This window comes from Rana temporaria, chromosome 6 (genome assembly GCF_905171775.1).
Source record: "Rana temporaria chromosome 6, aRanTem1.1, whole genome shotgun sequence".
Classification (NCBI taxonomy): domain Eukaryota; kingdom Metazoa; phylum Chordata; class Amphibia; order Anura; family Ranidae; genus Rana; species Rana temporaria.
Window position 1 is genome coordinate 27,897,634 of NC_053494.1, and position 24,341 is coordinate 27,921,974.

At 44.2% G+C, this 24,341-nt stretch overlaps 1 protein-coding gene across 4 annotated transcripts in view; it reads left to right on the forward strand.

Annotated features, from left to right (window-relative positions):
- The window catches only part of ARHGAP17 (Rho GTPase activating protein 17), a 157,609-nt gene that overhangs the window by 97,154 nt on the left and 36,114 nt on the right, over positions 1-24,341 (forward strand). For all 4 annotated transcript variants that reach the window (XM_040356517.1, XM_040356516.1, XM_040356518.1 and 1 more), the window contains exons 3-9: positions 11,368-11,472; positions 14,824-14,900; positions 16,208-16,319; positions 16,453-16,529; positions 17,909-18,020; positions 18,772-18,840; positions 21,696-21,777. In XM_040356517.1, coding sequence (XP_040212451.1) covers positions 11,368-11,472; positions 14,824-14,900; positions 16,208-16,319; positions 16,453-16,529; positions 17,909-18,020; positions 18,772-18,840; positions 21,696-21,777 — 634 coding nt within the window. The remainder of the gene's footprint in view (positions 1-11,367; positions 11,473-14,823; positions 14,901-16,207; positions 16,320-16,452; positions 16,530-17,908; positions 18,021-18,771; positions 18,841-21,695; positions 21,778-24,341) is intronic.

Here is a 24,341-nt window from a genome sequence, read left to right on the forward strand (position 1 = left end):
AAACGCGTCAGCTGTTTATCCCACTGTGTGCTGATATCTGTAGTGCATTTTTTCCTGTACCCAATAAAGGGCACGTCTTTTTTCAAGTTACTGGAGTGCGGCTGTCCATATCCTTATTGTTTTTGCACATCCTGTGCATTGCCAGCACCCATCTGCTTCTGAGTGGACATAAATTACCCTAGTGAGCTCACCTGGAGCGGCAGCTCTCCTACCTTAATGCACTCTATGCATTAAGGTGATAAACCTTCTTTGCTATAGCTGCCCCCCTTTTTTTCTTACCTGAACCTGTCCGTTCCAGCGACGTGCACTAGCCCAGTTGGCTCCCACTGCTGTCAGTCAAATCCAGTGACACGGGGGAGGGGCCGAGTACTGCTGTCTGTCAATGGATGCGGCAGCGGGCCTCGGGAAAGCGACTCTCTGTGGGAGCACCCGATGAAGGGGAGGAGCCAGGTGCACCGACAGGGCACCCCAGAGGAGGATTGGGGCTGTGGTGTGCAAAACCATTACACAGAGCAGATAAGTATAACATGTTTGTTAATATTGCCCAAAAATGATGGACACCTAATGGAGAGGACCGGAGACGTTGAGGAGCGTGGACATGGAGGACACCACCGTGACCCGATGAGAGACGGGCAAGTCCCAACTCCCGGGCGATGCACACTGGCGGCATTTGATGGGGCAGAGTGGCGGCCATGGATGGGGGACAGTGGCGGCCATGGATGGGGGCAGAGTGGCGGCCATGGATGGGGGACAGTGGCGGCCATTGATTTTGAGCACTAGCCAGCACTGAAGGCTAGAGTTCAGCTTTAAGACATGCATTTCCAAAGGAGAAAAGGTTTTCTTTGTCATAAATCCTACTAAAAAGATCTGCAGTAAAAGGGAGGTTGTGTTCAGACAGGTCTGCCCAGTATCCACTCGCTGTCTTGCATGTACAGAGGAGACGCTGGCAGCTCCTACACAAGGCTGCATTCCAAGCATGGGAACGTGGTACAGCTTGTTACCTCACAGAAGAAGATAAGCCATTTCACAGGCTAGACTCTGGCTTACAAAAAGCAAAACAGATTAGTTGGTAATTGGAGTTCTGTGGCATAGAGGCCTCTTTTGTACCTGGTTTGTTAGTTCAGTGGTTAGCACTGTGGTCTGTAAGCACTGGGATCCCGGGTGAAATTTTCCACCAGGCTTCCTACACCAATAATATGTTCTCCCCATATCTGTATGCTTGTCCAGGTTCATCTGATTTTTACCTACACGACTGCACGAGGCGTGTCTAAAAAGTTTGGTGAAGGTATCCGAGAAAAAAAAGAGAAGATGAAAACAAATTGCCTTCATTGGCCTTCAAAATAATCGCCATCCTTCTCAACACACTTTTGGCAACCTTCGTACAGCTTCTGGAAACTCAACAAAGGTCTCTTTAGGAATCGATCGCATAACCGATGTCGCACATTACTGGATAGCCGCCGACATTGACCTTGGACTTTTGCCGGTGATCTGATGAGCTGGTTCCGGCTATCGTGAAAGTTCCTGCGCAGGCGCAATCTGATCTGCCGAGATGGTTCCTGCTAACGGGAAAGTTCCTTCAAGGACTGCCCAGGCGCAAACTTGCCGACGGAAATCTCCGTACCTCGGCCGGCATCCAGGGCGACGTGGATTTCGAGGAAAGTGGCCAGTCGGCCTCACGTCCTCGCTTCGCTCGGCCTCCTGGCTCTTTTTTTAACATCCTCCAATCCACGGGGATGTTAAAGAATGAGCCTGGATGCCAGGCGAGGTACGGAGATTTCCATTGGCAAGTTTGCGCCTGCGCATTCCTTGAAGGAACTTCCCCGTTAGGGGAACCTTAAGGACAAGTCACCGGGACTCTTTTTGGGGCGCGGGGAAGATGATGAAGGCCATGCCATCGATTTGCCATACTAGTAGCACCAGGTCTCATCCCCGGTGAAGATGGTTCATAGAAATGATGGATCCTGGTTACACATGGTAACGGAATCTCCTGACGTTTCCATCCGTTTTGCTTCCTCTTCATCTGTCAGCTTGTGCGGCACAAGCCGGGAACAGATCTTCCGCTTACCCAAATCTTTCCACGCGATGGTGCTCACTGTGTCGTGGCTAATGCCCAATTCCTCTGCAGTCAGTCGCTGCTCTCTTGCCAACATTTGATGCATTCGCTTGCTCATGTCTGGGGTTATGCTTGTCGACAGCCGACCCAACCGTGGCTCATCCTCAGTCGTTTCATTCCTGTTGCGAATACATTTTCTGCTCACGACTTCCGTACTTTACACTTGCTCCAACATTTCCCGCGTCTCCTTCATGGTTTTCCCCAATTCATAGCAAACTTTGATGTTCACTTGTTGCTCCATTGCACTGTGACCCTAGCTCTCACACTAACTACATTCAGGTTTACCCCGACAGTCGCATGAACTCCACGCTAGGTGGCGCTTCTCGACGTGTCTCTGGATAACCATGTGCATGCGCACACTCCTCGCCCATGTTGCTGTTTTGATATCGGACCATTCATTGAACATTTTAGAAACCCCTAATATATGTAAAGAAATACATATACTGTTTATTGCCTAATATATGCCCATATTAACCACTTTGCCGACCTGTACGTTGGTCCGTGCAAGGAGCATGTGGAGCGCACGCCTTCGCGGGAACGTGCCCGCGGGTCCCGCAGACTCTGTTCGCCTGCAATCGCGGTGAGAAGAGGCAGAACAGGAAACTGCTTATGTAAATAAGGCGATTCCCCGTTCTGTGCAAGATGACATGACAGAGATCTACTGTTCCCAGTGATCGGGAAAAGTGATCTCTGTCATGTTTCAGTAAGCCCATCCCCCCCTGCAGTTAGAACACACCCAGGAAACACACTTATCCCCTTCCCTGCCAGTGTCATTTTTACATTGATCAGTGCTTTTTTTTTTTTTATAGCGCTGATCAATGTAATAATGTCACTGGTCCCCAAAAAGTGTCCATTGGGGTCAGATTTGTCCGCCGCAATTCCGCTACAAATCGCAGAACGCTGCTATTGGTAAAAACAATAACAAAATGTATAGAAGTCCCTAAATCTATCCCCTAGTTTGTAGACGTGATAACTTGTGTGCAAACCAATCGGTATAAGCCTACTGCGATTTTATTTATTTTTACCAAAAATATGTTTAAGAATATATATCGGCCCAAACTGATGAATACATTTATTTTTAAATGTGTGTGTGTGTATATATGTATGTGTATGTGTGTATATATATATATATATATATATATATATATATATATATATATATATATATATATATATATATATATAAACATTTAAAAATAAATGTATTCATCAGTTTAGGCCGAGATATACATAATGTATTCATCAGTTTGGATATATATATATATATATATATATATATATATATATATATATATATATATATATATATATATATATATATATATATATATATATATATATATATATTCTAGCAGAAAGTAAAAAAAAAAATTTTAAATTTTAAAATTTTTTTATTTTTTTTGTTTATAACGCAAAAAATAAAAACTGCAGAGGTGATCAAATACCACCAAACAAAAGCTCTATTTGTGGGTAAAAAAAATTGTATGGGTACAGCATCGCACGACCGCACAATTTTCAGTTAAAGCGACACAAAAAATGGCCTGGTCATTAAGTAGGCAAATCCTTCCTGGGCTGAAGTGGTTAAAGTACAATTCAGGATCACCAGAACAAAAGGTGTGCAAAGTCTTGCATCTTGTTTTGTTTTATCTACAGAGAAGCCAAAGCCCAAGTAGTAAAGCCTAACCTCTGCCAGCATGCTGCAAAGAAGAACCCTTAGGCCTTGTACACACGACCGAATATGTCCGCTGAAACTGGTCCGTCGGACCAGTTTCCGCGGACCTGTCCGACCGTGTGTAGGGCCGACCAGACAGTTTCCCGGCCTAGCGGACAGGTTTCCAGCGGACAAAAGTTTCTTAGCATGCTAAGAAACTTGTCCGCTGGAAGCCTGTCCGTCGGACATGTCCGATGGTCAGTACCACTCATCGGACATGTCCGCTGGCCCAAAATCCTGCGCATGCGTCAAAGTGATTCGACGCATGCGTGGAAGCATTGAACTTCCGGGTTCGCGCATGTTGCCGCCACGTCACCGCGTATTTTGCCTGCAGGGAATTTGGTCTGATGGTGTGTAAACACATCAGACCAAATTCACCCAGCAGACATGTCCGATGAAAACGGTCCTTGGACCGTTTTCATCGGACATGTCTGGTCGTGTGTACGAGGCCTCACTCTTTGTGTGAAAAGCTGTAGTCTCTCTGCAGAGGTCCAACATGCCCCCCCTATTGAGTTGGAACTAGAGCACTCCAATCAGCAGGGAGTGTGATCTTTCCTAATTGCAGAGCTAGAAGTCTGACTTCGCCGAAGATGTGTCAGACCTGAGCTGAGGGCCCACTGCTTCCAAACATAGAGCCTCTATGATAGAGGGTCCTTCTTTACAGCAAGTTGCCAGGAAATAGGCTTTTCTATGGTGGGGGGTAACCTCTATCATCTCATAGAAGTGATCGGGCTGCTATACAGTATACAAGACAGCCGGATATAAAAGGTAAACCCTTTTTGGCTGCTCAGGAGTGTGTTTACGTGCCAGCGTTACCATCAACAAAATACCTCGGGCAGTGTTCTAGCCCAAATCCAGGGTTTAAACCCCTTCACCGGAAATTGCTTGCATGACACTGGGCGACATTCGCCCGAAAAGAGGACTGCAATAAAAAAAATTCCCTTGAACGTCAATCCTGTTCCTCCAAGTAGTATAACACAAAGGATTACAGGTCACCTATAATCCTCATATGACAAAAAAAAAATGAGCCAGCTTGTCCCCTTATTTTATTATGAGGCTGTGGGAACCTTCCCAGTCATCAGATACTGGTATATTTTGTGCCAAGGGGCATTATTTCCTGTACATATTGTGTGACTGTTGCGTCTTTCAGAGGAGTATAAAAATAGTGACTTCTACCCTGCGTACGTTCCAAAAATAAATGTGCCGGGTTCAGATATCCGAGGAAAATCTGCAAGCTATTTTAACCACTTCAAGATGGGAACTGCAGTGTGCTATGTTATGTTCATAGCCGCATACACTTTAGAGGTGGATATCTTTAGTGTACTTGCTGCGGGGGCATTAAAATGTACGCTTTTATGGAGATATTATTTATTACAGGTTTATTCACAAGCTTGAATAAAAGTATGAAAGCACTCCCATCCTGAATAAAAGTGGTCTTTTCATCGAATCCCCGGGTGAAATCGGCTTCACTTTTTTATTTTTGTGTTTTGAGCTATACCAGCTTTCGCTCATAACAACCTTCATATGGTCTCCGCTAAGGGCTGAAGGCCAACTGCGGTTGCCATTGGGGAATATTTTCCTTATTTTTTTGTCTCTATGACACTTGTCACCAGGGCAGAGAGTTCGGTGAAACGTGGTGCGTCGCAATGCATTATTTGTACCCTAATTAACATAATACAGTGTGTTACTTAAGACTTACATAGTCGGGTTGAAAAAAAGAGACAGCAGTTCATTGAATTCAACCAAAAGTAAGATGAATGCATAAATAGAAAACCTGCATATATAGACCCGAATCATCGGTTTTTATTCCTTATAAAATGTTAATGGCCAATCCATTTTCTGTGCGTGTATGAATGCATTCAGCTTTTTTTGTTTTTAAACAATCGATTGTTCCTAGTTCAACTACTCAAGCTGAAGTTTAGGCATGGCTTTTGCATCGTTAGGTTGCATTGGCTTGGATGGGGGGATACTGGCGGATCTCTGGAAAATGTAATGGAAACATTACTAAATTTTGGTAAATTCTCTGAATTTACCATAAACTGGTCTAAATCTATTCTTATGCCTCTCGAACCACTAGTATCACCCCTTCCTGCCAGTGCCTCCCAGGTTGTTCTAGCTTCTTCATTCAAATATTTGGAAGTGGTGGTATTCACCTGAATACCTAAAACTCAATTTAGCCCCTTAACTGGATAAACAAAGGATTAAGGCTAGGTTCACACTGCTGCGAATTCAAAATCGCGGTAAAATTGCGATTTTACCGCGATTTCGCGGCTGCGATTTCGGCCGCGATTTAAGAGACATCTGTGCAGGGTTCAATGTAAATCGCAGCCCGAAATCGCAAAAAGTAGTACATGAACTACTTTTTGAAATCGGTGCAGCGCCGCAGATGCGGCGTCGCACCGACTAGGACAATGCCATTGCCGACAATTGCCAGCAAATGCCGCCGATTTGAGATGCGATTTGACATGTCAAATCGCATCTCAAATCGTACCCAGTGTGAACCTGGGCTAAGTGTCAGCCCAGGTTCACACTGGGTACGTTTTGCTTCGATTTGAGATGCGATTTCACATGTGAAATCGCATCTGAAATCGGCGGCAATTGTCGGCAATGACACCATCCTAATTGCACAGATGTCTCTTAAATCGCGGCAGAAATCGGGACTGCCAGCGGGAGTGAAATCGTGCGAGTTCAGCTGAACTTGCACGGCTTCACTCCCGCAGCCCAGTGTGAACCAGGGCTCAAAGCTGGTGTACGCTGCCATTATCGCTTGTGGAACGTGTAAACTTGATAAAGATGGTCTGGGCTCCACAGCTCTTTTATATTTTCCATAATTCCCCTATGTGGAGATCTAATCAATGGTTTAAACGTATTGATTCACAATTTCATGATCTTATATGGAAAAAAGAAACGGCCCAATTGGCTCGAGTATCCTGCAATATGGTAAGGATAGGGGAGGATTGGCGATCCCACATTCCAAAATGTATTTTTTGGCATCTCAACTGCAACAATTTGCGGGATGGGGACTTGGGGACAATTCAGATCCTATAGTTCAACTTTTAAGCAGAGTGGAACTACATCTGAGTTGTGACTCAGAAAACATTTAAGGCCCAGGGGTCTCAAACTGGAGGCCCTCCAGCTGTTTCGAAACTACAAGTCCCATGAGGCATTGCAAGGCTGACAGTTACAAGCATGACTCCCTTGGGCAGAGGCATGATGGGACTTGTAGTTTCGCAACAGCTGAAGGGCCACCAGTTTGAGACCCCTGAATTTTAAAGCAGGGGTTCACCCTAAAAAAAAAATATTCCAACATTGCATGGAGCCGACCTATGAGACCGACAGTATGCTGTTGTTTTTTTTTTTTTTTCTTGCTTACATACCATTTTAGGGCTATCTTCACCCCCAGCTTTCCCACAGGAGTGGGCGTTCCTAATCACAGGCTGTGATTGACGTGCTTCCGACCGGCGCATACTGCGCGTCACGAGTTGCCGAAAGAAGCCGCACGTCGGTGCGCAGGCGCCGTATAGAGCCACACCGACGTTCGGCTTCTTTCGGCAACTCGTGACGCGCTGTATGCGCCGGTCAGAAGCACATCAATCACAGCCTGTGATTAGGAACGCCCACTCCCGCGGGGAAGCCGGGTGTGAAAATAGCCCTAAAATGGTATGTACGCAAAAAAAAAAAACAGCATACTGTCGGCCTTATAGGTCGGCTCCATGCAATGTTAGAATTTTTTTTTTTTTTTTGGGTGAACCCCCGCTTTAAGCCCTCAGTGTACAGCAGCTAGATTTGGTAGGAGGCACTCATAGGAGCAACAGCTGGTTCCTCAGGTAGATATTGAGCAAAGAGCCATAAAGTGTATATAATGCAGGTAGGTCACCCGGGAGATGGTATTTAGTGTCAGTAACCTCAGAGGGGCTTGTGTTCCCTATACAGTCCAGGTTGTCACAGAGACAGGACTCCTGCTGCTCACAGGTATGCATACTGAATGCCTGTGCACACAAGCAGCGGGAGATGTTGCTCATTCCATTTGAGTCCTTTCTGAATATAATATGCTTTTATGTATCATACAGAGAACTTGGCAGGTTTTGGGTCTCTTGGCATTCTGGGCCAAGTCTGAGTCACCAGCCCTGGACTGAGCACACTTGCTTATCAGGTGGAGAACAGACTTATAAAATGAAAATAGAAACTTTAACTCTTAAACCAAATGGCTTTTTGGTCCAGTGCTATAAAAGATGCCATTTAAACAGAATGTCAAGAGAAACTTCAGGAACTTAATATGTACAGTCTGGGGGAAAGAGGAGACATGAGATGAAACCTGTAAATACATCAAGGGAGGGAATAAGGTTCAGGAGGGCAGTATTTTCAACATGAAACCTAAATCAAGAACACGGGGATGTGACCTCCAACTATCTGGAGGAAAGTTCAAAACTAATCTTTGAAAGTATTATTTTACTGAAAGGGTAGTTGATGCTTGATTTTAAAAAATGGGCAGACTCGATGGACTACTGTGTTTTTTTTTTTTTTTTTTAGCCGTCAATTTTCTTTGTTTCTACTTCTAAGGTATCTTGGATCCCTAGCCAAACAGCATCTGCACTCACGCAGTCTGATGCATAAGTGAGCTGAACCCCATCCTCCTCGATCCCATGCAATCAGCTGGCTGCCAAGGCCCTAGAGTCCACTCTTGGTCCACTGTAGTCTACCATCCAAATAACGCGCCATACACTAAAGACTTTGAGATCCCACTGATGTCAATCAAAGCCAGTGATACGGGAGCTGGCGGCGAGTCCTGCTGTCTGTGTCAATGGACACAGCATGGAAGCGCGCCTGCATGAGTGCTCCCGAGGAATGCGGGTCTCCGTGGGGGCACTCAAGAAGAGGTGGGTCGGGGGCCCCCTCTGTGCAAGGATTTTGACACGTTTGACATGTTTATTTTAACAAAAAAAAAAATGAACCTTTACAACCCCTTTAATTGAACAAGCTGAAGTTAGAAGCTGATTGGCTACCAAGCACAGCTGCACCAGATTCTGAGTGAACCAGTCTTGGTAAATCTACCCCAAAGTTTGATGCTGGCAATAGGCTGCTAGGCCCTCTAGTTCTGTACAACAGGAGGTCACATGCTCCCCCATAATCCACTCCACAATTTTCTTTATCGTACATCACGAGACACAGAGCAGCCATAGTAATTACTATGTGAGTTGTATGCCACCTATAGGTGAATGGACACTGGCAATCCAAGACAGGAAGTCCCCCTCTATATAACCCCTCCCATACAGGAAGTACTAGTAGTTTTTGTAGTCGCGCTCTCTCTCGCTCTCTCGCTCTCGCTCTCTCTCTCTCGTTTGTGTTGACATTGTGGAGATTTCTCCTCACTTTGTGTCCTGGGGACTATTGCCATCTGGACTCAAATTGAAGGAAAATCTAATAAAAAGGTTCTTATAAAATTATAATTTTGTATTTTCCAGCTGTCATGTTCCATTGTAGGGTTGAAGATTCCTTCTAGGTCTTCAGCACTACAAAACACACTTTTGTTGTAAAGAGTCAAAACACGGGTCTACACTATTCTGTCAAAACACTTTCTTTTGCAAGCGCCAGCAGTTTGACGCTTGAATCGCAGGGATTAAGTTGGAATTCAGCTGTGGGACTCTTACCCCTCCCCATGTGATCTGATGTCTGCAACTTGGAACGAAGCGCAAGTCTCTATTTTCTTCCTTGTGTATGTTAATCTCCTCTGATTCTGAACACGATTCTTTCCCCCTCAGTGCTTGGTTTTGTAAGGCTTCATTCATAAGTTTTCTGCAGGTTCATTTAAAGGGATAGTTCACGTAAAACTTCAGTTTAAACTGTTACTATTCGCTTGCCGGGGGGGGGCCTTATTGATGTTGACGCATATGATTTGAAACTCTCATTATTTTAAGGATATGAAACGTTCCACACCTTTCTGAAAATGTTGGCTGCCTAGCTGTCATATCCAACCCTTGGCTTCAATATTTTTGAATCATTGATCCAGAATAAGAGTGTGTAAATAATGACTTCTGACTTTCCTGGTATGCATAATTAAACCAGGTCAGTGACTCAAAGTATTAAAGTTAATGGATCAGAATATTAACCAGGCAGCTAGCATTTTCAGAAAGAGTCCCAATTTCGCTATATGGCCAAGTCTATGTGGTCATCAGACCATCACATCTACCATATGGCGAAAAGTAGGGCCCCACTCCAAATTATTGAGTTTGGGTGTTTCCAGTGAAGGGTACTGTTAATACTGTAAAGACATTTTAGACAATTGTGCTCTTCCAACTTTGGGGTAGCTCTGTTCTCTTCCAGCATGACTGTACACTTATGCACAAAGCCAGCTCTATAAAGACAAGATTTGATGAGTTTGGTTTGATAGCCCAGAGACCTGACCCCAACGCTACTAAACACCTTTGGGATAAAATAGAACACAATTGTATTCCAGGTCTTCTTGTCCAGCCTCAGGACCTTGCCCCTCAAAGGTTCTTTGGCAGGATAGACCCAAATTCCCATGGACACGTGCCACGATCTTGTGGAGGAGTGAATACCCTCAAAGAACAGGAGGGAGGGTAACTCCATATTGGTCCTGGATGGATTTGGAATGGGATATGCCAACAATGGCTGTGATGGTCCATTTTCTTTTAACCATATAGTGCAGGGGTCGACAAATCCCGGTCGCCATGGCGACTAGAAATAATACCGTTGGTATTACAAGTTATTACCACCAGATGTGTGAGCTGGCGCCATCTGGTGGTGGCCGTTGGTATTACAAGTTAAGCATTACAAGTTAAACAGCAATTCTAATGTAATTTTTCACTATTTTCACTGCCATCTTCTTCCCTCTAATTAGAACCCCCAAACATTATATATATTTTTTATCCTAACACCCTAGAGAATAAAATGGCGATCGTTGCAATATTTTCTGTCACGCCGTATTTGCGCAGCGGTCTTACAAGCGCACTTTTTTGGGAAAAAATTACACTTTTTTTAGTTAAAAAAATAAGACAACAGTAAAGTTATCCCCATTTCTTTAAATATTATGAAAGATAATGTTACGCCGAGTAAATTCATACCCAACATGTCACGCTTCGAAAATTGCGTCCGCTCGTGGAATGCCGCCAAACTTTTACCCTTTAAAATCTTTATAGGCGACGTTTAAAAAAATCTACAGGTTGCATGTTTTGAGTTAGAGGAGGTCTAGGGCTAGAATTATTGCTCTCGCTCTACCAATCGCGGCGATACCTCACATGTGTGGTTTGAACACCGTTTACATATGCGTGCGCTGGTCACGTATGTGTTCGCTTCTGCGCGCAAGCTCGTCGGGACGGGGTGCGTTTTCTGTCTCCTAACTTTTTTAGCTGGCTCCTAGATTCCAAGCAAATTTGTCAAACCCTGATATAGTGTGTGCGTCTCGCTCTCTCTCATGCCCATGGTGACACTTGATGTATAAAAAGTTAAAACGTTTTTTTTTTCTGTGTCTATACGGTATTAGAGGTTTTTTAAAAAGTAACTGTTGTGCTTTTATTTTTTTTAGATTGAAAGAAGGCTTGACAATGTTCGGTTGGTGTGCCACAATTCCCACAAAAGGCTCCTTGGCTGTTTGCAGGGACAGCCCGGCACCGATCCTGATAAGAGATATGTAAGTTTTTGCTCCAATTTAATGACTGAATAGAGAATCTAGTTGTGTATTTTAGAACCCCAAAAAATATCTCAGGACTGACATCACTGCAGTGCGAGTACTGAGATGCAGAAATGACTCCACAAGTTTAGACTTGTGTAGGCTAAGTAAGCTTTCTTTACTCAAATTTGGAGCAGCCAGGTCATGTATTGCCATTAACATAAAGAGTGTAGTGGTGTTGCGCTTTAACCACTTAAGACCTGGACCTTTAGGCAGCTAAAGGACCCGGACAGTTTTTGCGATTCGGCACTGCGTCGCTTTAACTGACAATTGCGCGGTCGTGCGACGTGGCTCCCAAACAAAATTGGCAACCTTTTTTTTCCCCACAAATAGAGCTTTCTTTTGGTGATATTTGATCACCTCTGCGGTTTTTATTTTTTGCGCTATAAACAAAAATAGAGCGACAATTTTATTAAAAAATTCAATATTTTTTATTTTTTTCTATAATAAATACCCCCCAAAAATATAAAAAACATTATTTTTTTTTCCTCAGTTTAGGCCGATACGTATTCTTCTACCTATTTTTGGTAAAAAAAATGCAATAAGCGTTTATCGATTGGTTTGCGCTAAATTTATAGCGTTTACAAAAAAGGGGATAGTTTTATTGCATTTTTATTATTTTTTTATTTTTTTACTACTAATGGCGGAGATCAGCGATTTTTTTTTTTCTCGTGACTGCGACATTATGGCGGACACTTCGGACAATTTTGACACATTTTTGGGACCATTGTCATTTTCACAGCAAAAAATGCATTAAAAATACATTGTTTACTGTGAAAATGACAATTGCAGTTTGGGAGTTAACCACAAGGGGGCGCTGAAGGGGTTATGTGTGACCTCATTTGTGTTTCTAACTGTAGGGGGGTGTGGCTGTAGGTGTGACGTCATTGATTGTGGTTCCCTATAAAAGGGAACACACGATCAATGACAGCGCCACAGTGAAGAACGGGGAAGCTGTGTTTCCACACAGCTCTCCCTGTTCTTCAGCTCCGGGGACCGATCGCGGGACTCCAGCGGCGATCGGGTCCGCGAGTCCCGCGGCCATGGAGCTTCGGACCGGGTCGCGTGCACGCGTGACCCCCACGGCTGGGCTTAAAGTGCCACGTGGATGTGCCCAGCCGTGCCATTCTGCCGACGTATATCGGCGTGAATGGGTCCTTAGGTGGTTAAGGCCCCTTTCACACAAACGGACCGTCTATCTTCCATCTGTCAATGAATGACAATGCATTTCTATGAGGCCTAAGAGACTGTGGTGTTTTTGTGGGAATATTATGTGCTTTTCGGCTTCTTCCTGTTTCGAAGGGACCACGATTGGTTGCAAAAGCAGACAGCTGTGTGTGTGTGTGTATATGTGTATATATATATATATATATATATATATATATATATATATATTACACCAAATCCCTTGGCAAGTAAAACTGCTCCTAAATATGTATTTATATATATATATAAATAGCAAATAAGAAAATACAGCATATACAATTGCTACAAAAGTCATATTTTAATTGAATGTTATCAAAAAATCCCTGCAACAACAACTCCCAAAGGGAAATCGCATCTAAAGGGATAAAGACCCTGACACTTTCCTCATTAAAAGCCTGCAAGTGCAGCAGCTAAATGATAATTCTAAAATAACTCCCATTCACATTTATTTTGCACATGGACACAAACGGCTAATTCTTCAGAATAACAACGTTAGGAATTTTCTACAAAGTTATGGAATGCATTTATGTCCTTTCTCCACTCCTCAGCCTTCTGACTGGACAGATGAGAGCAGCAACAGATTGATGAAGTCCCCATTCTGCCTTTAACTCAAGCATGTTAGCAGGTGTTTCGTCAGATATGGCGACCCGTCAGAATTGGTAACGGAAGTGACTTTCCGTCGTGGTCATCTTGCTTTACCCCGCACTCCTCCATAGTAAGGATACTCTGAGAAGGGGAAAGCGGACATCTTGTTACACCCACCGGAGTTTTGCATTTTACACCTGTATTTAACAGTAAAGTGAGTTTATATACTGAAATCCTGTACTTGGAACTCCGTCTGACTGTTATGATGTTGAATTTTAAAAGCAGCGGCAAGCCTGCTCATCTCACAGGTTTGCTAATCTTAGAGAAGTTTGCTGATTTTAAAATTCAATGTCTAACCCAGGGGTGCCCAACCCTTTCAAGGGCGAGGGCCAGTTAAGCAACTTGGTAACAGGTCGCAGGCCACAATGAGTGGAGCGGGTGGATGGCATGTCAATGTCTGCTCTGCATACGCAGAGCGGACACTGACACAGGCCACTATACTTTGTTATTTTTTAGCGGATGGGATTGGAGTCTGTTTATGTCTGCCACTACTTAGAGGTGAATGGAGGGCCCAATTGGTCGGACTGGCTATGTGAAAGGGGCCCAAGGCTGCTTTCACACTGATGAGCTGCGGTTTACCCGCAGTGTACCTTTGGCTTTCCTGCACTTTGCAATAGATTTCTATTATATTCTGCATGTTTGGTGCACTTTCAGAAAGCTCACCAATCTCGCAGGTAATAACAGAAGTCTATGGCTCAGTGCAGGTAAACTGCTCTGCACCTGCAGATCAGTTTAAAACCAGCCCAGTAACCACTGCAGAACAGAGGTTCTCATATATACACTGTGATTTTAGTAATAAACAACTTTAATAACAGTATTCTATACCATCCCAGAGCTGGGGGTCGCGGGCCACATCAGAGGGCTCTGCGGGCCACATGTGGCCCCCGGGCCACTGGTTGGGCACCCCTGATTTAACCAGTCAGAGTTCTAAGTACTATATATCACAATATAAACTCACTTTCCTGTTAAAAATAAGTGTAAAATGGAAAACTCTGATGGGTGTAACAAGATGTCCACTTCCCCCTTCTCAGAGTATCCTTACTATGGAGAAGTGCGGGGTGTAGCCAGATGGCGGCGACGGAACATCACTTCTGTTAACAATTCTGACGTGTCGCCAAATCGACCGAAACACAGCCAGGCATGCTTAGCTGAGAAAACTCCATCCTCCTGTCCTGAAGAGTCCCCAGATGTAGGACATCATTTGCCTAGGCCTGGAAGTCGGGGAAGTAACTAAAGAAATGTAATAAAGTTTAAAACTAATAAAAATGTTCTACTTTCCTATTTATTTACTAATGCTAGCAGCATAAGGATTACAGATGGTCAATGATGATTGAGAGAGTGAAGTCCTAATTTAAAGCTGATTATAAGTATTGGTTGTTAGGGTTTACTGTGCATGTGGTTTTGCATCCAAAGGTATGGAATTATTTGTGTTTTGGGATTAACTGTGTGTTTCTCTTGCAGAAAAAGCTTCCTCTCATGGGGTATTCCCAGTCTATGATGGAAGGATGTACCCAGCTTAGCGATGAAACCCTTTTAGGGTGAGTGCATGCAAATTTTGGTTTTGGTCCACAACAAACTTTTGTATAAAAATGTTTTATAAATTTATATAATTGTGCAGTTATGGATTGGGCATAATGTGGAGCTGCAGGTAAAACTGAGAGTTCTGTTCTGTTCTGGTTTGAGTTCAGTAGGTTTTTGCCATGTACACACGATCGTAAATTCCGACAAGAAAACCGTGGATTTTTTTCCAATGGAATTTTGGCACAAACTTGTGTTGCATACACATGGTCACACAAAATTCCGACCGTCAAGAACGCGGTGGTGTACAACACTACGACGAGCCGAGAAAAATTTAAGTTTAATGATTCAGAGGATGCGTTGACTTGATTCCGAGCATGCGTGTTTTTTTGTGCGTCTGAATTTTTCCGTCGGAAAATTTGAGAACCAGCTCTCAAATTTTTGACAGAAAAAGTCAGATGGGGCCTACACATTGTCGGATTTTCAGACCAAAAGCTCACATCAAACTTTTCTTGTCAGAAATTCCGATCGTGTGTACGCGGCATTAGTCCCAAAGTGTGCATATGCGTCTCTCTGGACTCTGCTGGGTGATTTTGCCTAATTTCCAGCATACATGTGATGGACAAAGCAGTGATTTTTAGCCAGTCTGATGTTACCTGCTAAACCAGGAGTCTCCAAACTTTCTAAAGGGCTAGACTGTGGCCAGCGTTGGATGGAAATTTTACTGGCATCAGTGGGAGTAAACTTCACCACATTTAGTTTTAGGGGGGAGGAATCATGCTCCATTGTTGGTGTCAGTAGATGAGATGGAGCCCCATTGTTGGTATCAGTAGGAGAGATGGGGCCCCATTGTTGGCGTCAGTAGGAGAGATGGAGCCCCATTGTTGGCGTCAGTAGGAGAGATGGAGCCCCATTGTTGGTATCAGTAGGAGAGATGGGGCCCCATTGTTGGCGTCGGTAGGAGAGATGGAGCCCCATTGTTGGCGTCAGTAGGAGAGATGGGGCCCCATCGTTGGCGTCAGTAGGAGAGATGGAGCCCCATTGTTGGCGTCAGTAGGAGAGATGGAGCCCCATTGTTGTCAGATGGCAAAATAGTGTCTTGTATAAGTGGAAAGTATAGTTTTACCCCCCAGGGGCCAGATAAAGGTTCGCAGTTTGCAGACCACTGTGCTAAACCATCTCTTCTGTAGTAGGAGAAGGTACACAAAAATGCTGCACAACTCAGTTTGGTTCAACCATACCAGCATGGAGTTCTTCTTTAGGGCAGTTTTCTGCCCTCAGTCTGTGTAATGAGGCTATAGCATAACCAAGCTGCTCTGATTTACAGGAAGACGTTGTGCTCATGTGCAGAGGCAGAGCAGCGGCTGGCCCAGGAGCTCTCCTATCATGAGATCCAGATTGAGAAAGATGTTCTGGAACCCCTAAACCAGATGACTGAGGTACACCATTCATACATTTGAGTGCCATTCATCTGTCTCTGATGGCTTATATGCTGGACTTTAGAATGAATCCTCTTTCTTGCCATGTGTATCCAGTTTAATAACCTAAGATATATTTCAATTGTCCCTACAGGTAGAAATTCCTAACATTCAGAAGCAGAGGAAGCAGTTGGCCAAGCTGGTGTTAGATTGGGATTCTGCACGAGCAAGGTGGGGAAATAATACTCAATGGAAGATATTCAGTGAACTCTCTCCTACTTTATGTGTAATTTCTTCAGCGTTTACAACATTATAATATAACAAGGGTTCCAAAATATAAATTCTATGTAGTATTCCCTTTCTCTCATATTACTGTGCTGGCCACTAAATGCTTTTCTTATTACTCCCGTAATCTCTTCTTCTTCGTGTGCTGGGCGGATCCTTGCCCGCTCTGTGTGTGCTGGCCGGATCCTTGCCCGCTCTGTGTGTGCTGGGTGGGTCCTTGCCCGCTCGGTGTGCTGGGTGGGTCCTTGCCCGCTCGATGTGCTGGGCGGGTCCTTGCCCGCTCGGTGTGCTGGGCGGGTCCTTGCCCGCTCGGTGTGCTGGGCGGGTCCTTGCCCGCTCGGTGTGCTGGGCGGTTCCTTGCCCGCTCGGTGTGCTGGGCGGTTCCTTGCCCGCTCGGTGTGCTGGGCGGATCCTTGCCCGCTCGGTGTGCTGGGCGGATCCTTGCCCGCTCGGTGTGCTGGGCGGATCCTTGCCCGCTCTGTGTGTGCTGGGCGGAATCCCTGCCCGCACTGTGTGCTGATTCAATCCCTATTCTCTGCCTATTGCTGATCTGTGTTAATCCTGACTGTCTGTGATGCTCTTATTCCTACTTTGTTTTACTACCCTGAGCCCTGTTGTTGTTTTTTAATATTGCACCTCTGATCCCTAATCTCTTACTTATCATACTTTCTCAGATTGCTGCAGTGAACTAAACTTGTTATGTTATATTGCGCTAATCCCTTTATATTTGTGCACTAATCCCCGCTCCATCCCATCGCTGCACTGATCCCTACCACCTTTTGCACAGTTCCTTTACTATGCAGATCCATATTCACCCTTCACCGAACCTTCAATGCAAGGGTTCTTTCCCACTACAGGCAGTCCCAGAGTTACGAACGCCTGAATTACGAACGATTCTTACTTATAAATGGACCTCAATGCTGGCCGCTCCATGCTGGTCCTGGATACCTCCAAGCAGTTATCTTGCTGCGCCGCGGACACATCCCACACTGCAGTACTACATGTACTGCATGGCCAGAAGAGCCCCAGATAACATAAGTACATACCCAGAAGTGCCCGAAACATCCCACATCCCCGCATAGGCTGGAGTTGCACTTAAAAATGCACGGTTTCCGACTTGCACACAAATTCCATTTAGGAACAAACCTACAGTCCCGATTGTGTTCGTAACCCGGGGACTGCCTGTACACTTATCCTTTCACTTCTTATATAATGAATGCACTTTTATCCTGGCACTATATTCACCCTTTGTAAAATAAATACAATGTACCATATAATACACAGTGTTTTCACCTTCAATATTCTGCACATTTTTGTACTTGCAGGTATAACCAGACCCAGAAATCTTCCACCACGAATTTCCAGATGCAGCCTGGCAAAATGGACTCTTTGAAAGAAGAGATGGACGAGGCGGCCAACAAAGTGGAACAATGCAAGGTGTGCATACGGCAGAGACTGCTGGCAGGGGGGGGGGGTGTACACATTGGTAACCATTGGTGTGCGCAGTCTGTTGCATTAGGGTGTGCACACCAGGGCACAATCACACCTGCGTGTATATCAGCAGAGAAGTGGATGGTGTCAGTAGTTTTTTTAGTTTCATTATTTTTTTACAATATTTATATATATATATATATATATATATATATATATATATATATATATATATATATATATATATATATATATATATATATATATAAGAGAGAGAGAGAGAGACCCCATTGGTGAAATATTAAGGGTCTAAACAGACCCCTGATGTCTCATTTTTAAAACGGAGAAAGAAACTGGAAGGCAGATTCCCCAGTCCCTTTCTTTGCAGCCTACAGAAAAACATAGTTTACTATGCTTCAGTTAAGAATGAAGACAGGAGCAATCAGTACAGATAACTTACTCTGTTCATTTAGAAAAGGGAGAGGAGGGAAAGTGGCAGCACTGCAGGGGGGAGTCAACAATTCACAGGATGATTAGGTTGTGCCCAGGCCTATGTTGGTAACATTTATACCTTGATAATGGTAACATTTAAGTGTGCATCATTTATTTCTGTTTTATACTGACAGACCATATATGTCAATGTTTTTAGAAGAAAGGATCATGTGAGGGAATGAATGGTTTCTTTATAAACAGGAACTGAAGATTGGTTGTAGACGAACAACCCCGATAACTCAGATCTTTCTTTCCCCTCTCCCAGGATCAGCTAGCAGCCGACATGTACAATTTTGTATCCAAAGAGGGGGAGTATGGTCAGTTATTTGTCTCGGTAAGTTGGAGATTCTGAAATAGAAACGGTGTTATACTGCATGTCCACATTTTACCAATAATGTTCATAAAGTGACAAAATGCTTTTTAATGCTGCTAAGGACCATTTGTTCTATGCAAGGTATACATATAAAAGCCAAAACATACAGATGAACACTGAAGATGTGCAGTATCAAAAAAAGAAAATACATTTGGGCTGAATCAGGAGCATTTGTATAAAAATCCTGTCTAATCTTTTGCATTTATGTAGGTTTGTTTTTGAGTACAGATTGCCCTATCCAATTAAAAAATATGTAGTGGTAAAAAAAGACAGAGATGGTAAATATGTAGTAGAAACCTTCCTACAACCAGATGCAAGTAGATATCATTAGTTCATAAGAAAATATAACAATCTTAAAGCGGAGTTCCTACTAAAAAAAAAAAATTATGAAAAGTCAGCAGCTACAAATACTGCAGCTGCTGACTTTTAGTAATCGGACACTCGCCTGTCCCAGGGTCCAGCAGTGCAGGGGAACGAAGCCCTGCTCATCTCCCCTGTCCTCTCCACAGCGCCAGCATTGTCACTGTGGGCGCCTGGCTGTGGCTTCACAGCCGGGCATGCACTGCGCATGTGCGAGCCACGCTGCGCACCGTTACTGGCCGAGCAATCATCTGGGACCTCTGACGTGTCCCAGATGATTGCCGAAAGGAGGAAGTGGGAGTTGGAAACCTCTAAAGAGGGTTTCCACTCCCCCCCCAAAAAAATGACATGCCAAATGTGGCATGTCAGGGGGGTCACCTTCCCTTAATGTGGAAGTTAAATTTTTGGGTGGAACGCCGCTTTAAATGGCAACTCTGTATCAAGCCACGTTAGTGGAAGTGGAATTTATCTCCATAATAAACTTTCCCTCTAAAATGACTGTCTACCCTAAAAAAGAAGGGGCACTTACCTGTCCCGCTGCCCATGCCTGCATTTTTGGCTTTGGTTCTTAACCCAAGAACTATTTTACTATATCATGGCTTACCAGTTCTTAAAGCTAAACTCCAGTCCCCCTAATCAATTTTTATTTTATTTTTTTTGAAGCTCCCCTGTGAGTGTCCGTTTTTTGCACATTAATATTTGCATACTGTTCCTAATCTGTCTTCATGCTAGTACATTTTAAATTTGGTAATATCTTGCGTGATCTTAGAAGCAGGCAGGGGTCATCTCTGATGTGGGCATCTGAAGCCTGCTTATGTTTATTTCCGGGTTTAGGTGCCGCTTGCCACCCAGCCTGCACCTCCCCATCTGCGCAGTAGTTTGACACTGTGTGGCGCAGGTTGTTGATTGCAGGTTGCCCTAGCAAAACTGTCAAACAAGGACCCAGATAGGCAAGTGTGGTTGGGGAAAGCTACAATTACCGAAAGATTTGATTATTAGGCTTTCCGAAGACTCCTGGGATAGATGACGCCGATATCCCAGGAGTCAATGGAACTTGCCTAATGATGTCATCGCCTAGGCGGCCGGAAAAACCCAACTGAAGACAGCAAAAAAATGATCTACAAACTGTAAAAAATAAAATGGCCATTTAGCACTGTACACTGGAGGCGGACATTACAAAGGGGAATAAAAGTGTGGAACGCCGCTTTAAATGTGGTGGCTGTATCCGGTTTTATTTATTTTTTATGGACCAAAATACATTTTTGGCAACAACAGGAATAATACAGATGGATCCTGATACAAAACCAGTGTCCTTGTATCTGTATGTGAACTGCAAAACCCATACTCCTATGTAATGGGGGAAAGGAGAGGGAGAGATGTTAGTAGTCTTAATCAGAAGAGCAGTCTTGGATAACAATCCAAAGATACAGTACAGTGGGTAAACTTTGTTTCCCTAGGATAGGAAACCTGTTACTAAAAGGATTGCCAGGTGAATAAAAAAAGAAAGTGAATGCAGCCACCACATCTAAGGACTGATAAGCCACAATATATTTTAGTTTTGTTTTTGGGTTTAGATATCCTTTTAAAAGCGGTTCTTCGCCATGTTTAAAAGAAAGGAATTAAAAGTCAGCAGTTACAAAAACTGTAGCTGCTGACTTTAAAAAAAATACGACACTCACCTGCACAGGGGTCCAGCACCATCCTCACCTGAACAGGTTCTTTACCAATCTTGCGGTTCCTGGTGCCAGCATCTTAACTGTGGGCAGCCAGCTGTGACTCCTTGTGGTTTCACAGCCAGCTGCCCACTGCGCATGTGCGTGCCACGCTGCGCTTTGTGACTGGTCCCGAAGCCTTCTGGGACATGTGACATATGCCAGAAGTTTGCAGGCAGGGGGTGGGGAGAACTTCTGGTGCATGCGCCGCGGCAATCCAACTAGAAGTGGGAGCAGTTATCTGCTCACCCCAATACACCCCCCCGCAAGGAAGGGAGGAGGGCATAAAGCAGAACCTCCTCTTTATGGCGATCCACTTTAAGAGCTATGCTGGCAGATGCCTATATCTCTGCTGCAAGGTGGGGAACGGGTCTTCAGCCCTGTGTAAGCTAAAAGACTCCAGACTTCTCTTTATCAATTGACAACAAGCCTTTCTAGATATCTGTCAGACATTTTCATTCTGGCCCTTGCCGACTAAGGTTACCCATAGCAAACATATTTATTTTGTCATTGTTCTGACTTTTGCAAATTAGGAAAATGCAGTAGCGATTGGTTACTGTACATTACTGATAGCAGTATGAAGAAAAGTCCCAGCGTTTTATATTTCTCTGTATATTTATTTTTGCTATCACGTTGGAGTTTGCCATTGTCAGTTTATCATGCCATTTGCACACACTTGCTCATGATGTGTCTCACCTGTGTACTCATTGTGGCTTTGTTTTCTGTGTTGGGTTCTGTCTTCAGTTATTAGAGGCACAAGCAGATTACCATAGAAAAGCACTAGCTGTCTTAGAAAAGGCACTGCCCGAAATCCAGGCCCAGCAAGGTAATGAAATGCAAACACCCCTGGCTTTCCTGCACTGCTCCCAACTCTGACTTTGTCTTCTTACACAGTGCCTTGTGTGTGCTTCTGTCTGCGGCCTACAGGGGGCAGTGTCTAAAACCCTGGCTGACCTCTACTTCCTGCTTAACTCTCACTCAGCAGTGTCTCCACTGCTCTGCTAGTGTTCTTCTACCAGCTTTCTGATTTTAACATAAGCGTCTTACTGTTATAACCATTCATAGATTTTTATTTTTTTATTCTTTTTGCTAATCGTATCTTTGTTGAAGGATTTGTTTCTATAAAATGCACCCAAATAGAGTTACTTTTCAAATTGGGGTTGTCGGTGTGTGCTGGTTTCAAGCCAACTGTGCTACTTTAGATTGGGCCCTGACTTCTTTGTTATGCCCAAGAAGCCTGTCTGTACTCCAGGAGCCCCTCGAACCCAGACAAACACGGACTCGCTGAGCTAGGTCAAGGATGCCGCTACTGCCCGTACACCAGGGAGAAAACCTCAACGGCCAAAAAAGTGCTCTTATTGGTTTAGTTTGGTAATAGGTTAAGGCAGGTTAGAGCTGCCAAGTCTGGTAAGTTGAATCCTCTATTCATAGAATACCCAGGGTTGGGGGGGTTCCCTATTATCAAATGGCTTTTAAAGTGACACTGGGGCACTTGTTGGGCATTACAATACAGTATCAGTAGTAAGAGGCTCTATACTTGCCTTTCTGATTGCCGATTTGTTGCCTCTCGATGAGTCAAATGCCTGTTTACCAACAAATGCAATGGTTCATCCTGCAGTACCGTGTTTGCCCGAAAATAAGCCTGGGTCTTCTATTAATTTTGGCAACAAAAGACACAGTAGGGCTTATTTTCAGGGTAGGTCTTACCATGTGATGTGCTGTCTTCTCTCCCCCTCTCCCTCCCTGCCAGGAATCCCCAGTATGAACCAAGTTAAAATGCTTGTAAAATCCTATAATCCACTTTATTACAGTAGTATATAATGTACAATGTGTGTGTTTCTGTAATATAATTGTGCCAAATACCTTTTTTATATCGCCATTCTGCACTTCTGTGACCCTCCGGAGCGCTCTTCCCTGCAATTATATTACAGAAACACATACATTGTACATTATATACCACTGTAATAGAGTGGATTATAGGATTTTACAAGTATTTTAAACTAGGTCTTATTTTCGGGGTAGGGCTTATATTGCAGCCTTTCTGGAAAATAACACTGGGTCTTATTTTCAGGGTAGGTCTTATTTTCGGGGAAACACGGTAGCACCGAAGAGGTGGTGTTTCAACAAATGAGCCACTTGAAGAGCAACTTTTCTCAAACTTTTTAACTTGGAGGAACCAATAAAATAACTTTCAGGTCTCCACTGCCAATAATTACTACATCTACAGCTAATGATACATTAGTGTGATACCATTAGCTGTAAATGTATATATTGGCCGGAGTTGCTTGAGACCTGAAAGTTATTTTAATGGTGGTGCTTAGTATTTTAATGGTGCTTCTTAGTATTTTAATGGTGCTTCTTAGTGGGAGGAATGCCCCCCTTACTGATGGCTAAAAAGATCATTGGTGTCAGTGGTTACATATCTGAGGGGCAGAGTTTGCTCATTGCCCAAGGAACCCCTAGCAACTTTTAATGGAACCCTGGTTGGATAACGCTGGTAAAGAGTATCCTTTATAATAGATATGCAAGTCACTCTCATCAGTGGGTAATCACAAGAATTTGAATCTGCGCTGCAATTTTAATAGCCAAACCTTTCCCTTGCCCCAAGAAATATGGTAATGATTTTCATTGTTTACTTGTACTCCTTCCCTGTTATGCTGACTGTCAGGCCATCACGCTTTCTGTCTGGGTTCAGTACTGATAAGACACTCAGATAATAGTTATATAGTAATGGGAGCTGCGGTGGCTCAACGCGATTGGCAATGCCCTGACAAGCCATTCACCTCTGCAGCTAGGGGTTCGGATCCCGGTCTCGGCTACATGTAAATTGAGTTTGGTGGTCTCAGCCTGGCTCCCGGTGGGTGTGCTATGCGAGGTAAGCCTGCGCTTAGTACGCCCACCACACTTGCACGCACTCGAAATTGGGTTAACATGCACGCACTTTGACCACGCGGTCTCTAAAAAGAGAGGCGAAGGACTAATGGGGCTGGTTGAGCGGGCTAGATCCTCTTACTCCCTTATAGGGAGTCCCTCTGCCCCGTTGGGCTTCAAAGCGGAGCAGGTAGGGCAGGCTATGTGGGAGGACCCCCTCACACACCCGCCATTGCCACCCGGGGCATGGAGAAAGGTGGCAGATTGCCTCTGGGGGAGGCCTGCCTACTCCCAACTCCTGCAGTCCGGCTCCTCTCTCGAGTACACGCACAAAATACACTTAAAAAAAAAAAAAAAAAAAAAATAGTTATATAGTAAAGCTTGTGTGTCAAACACAAGGCCGGTGGGTCAAATACGGCCCTCCAGGCCATTTCATGTGGCCATCTCCTACAGATCTAGAACCCCAGGGGGAAAAAATCTTTCGTCAGATCCTGCGCTTCTCTGTGCAACTGCGGCGAG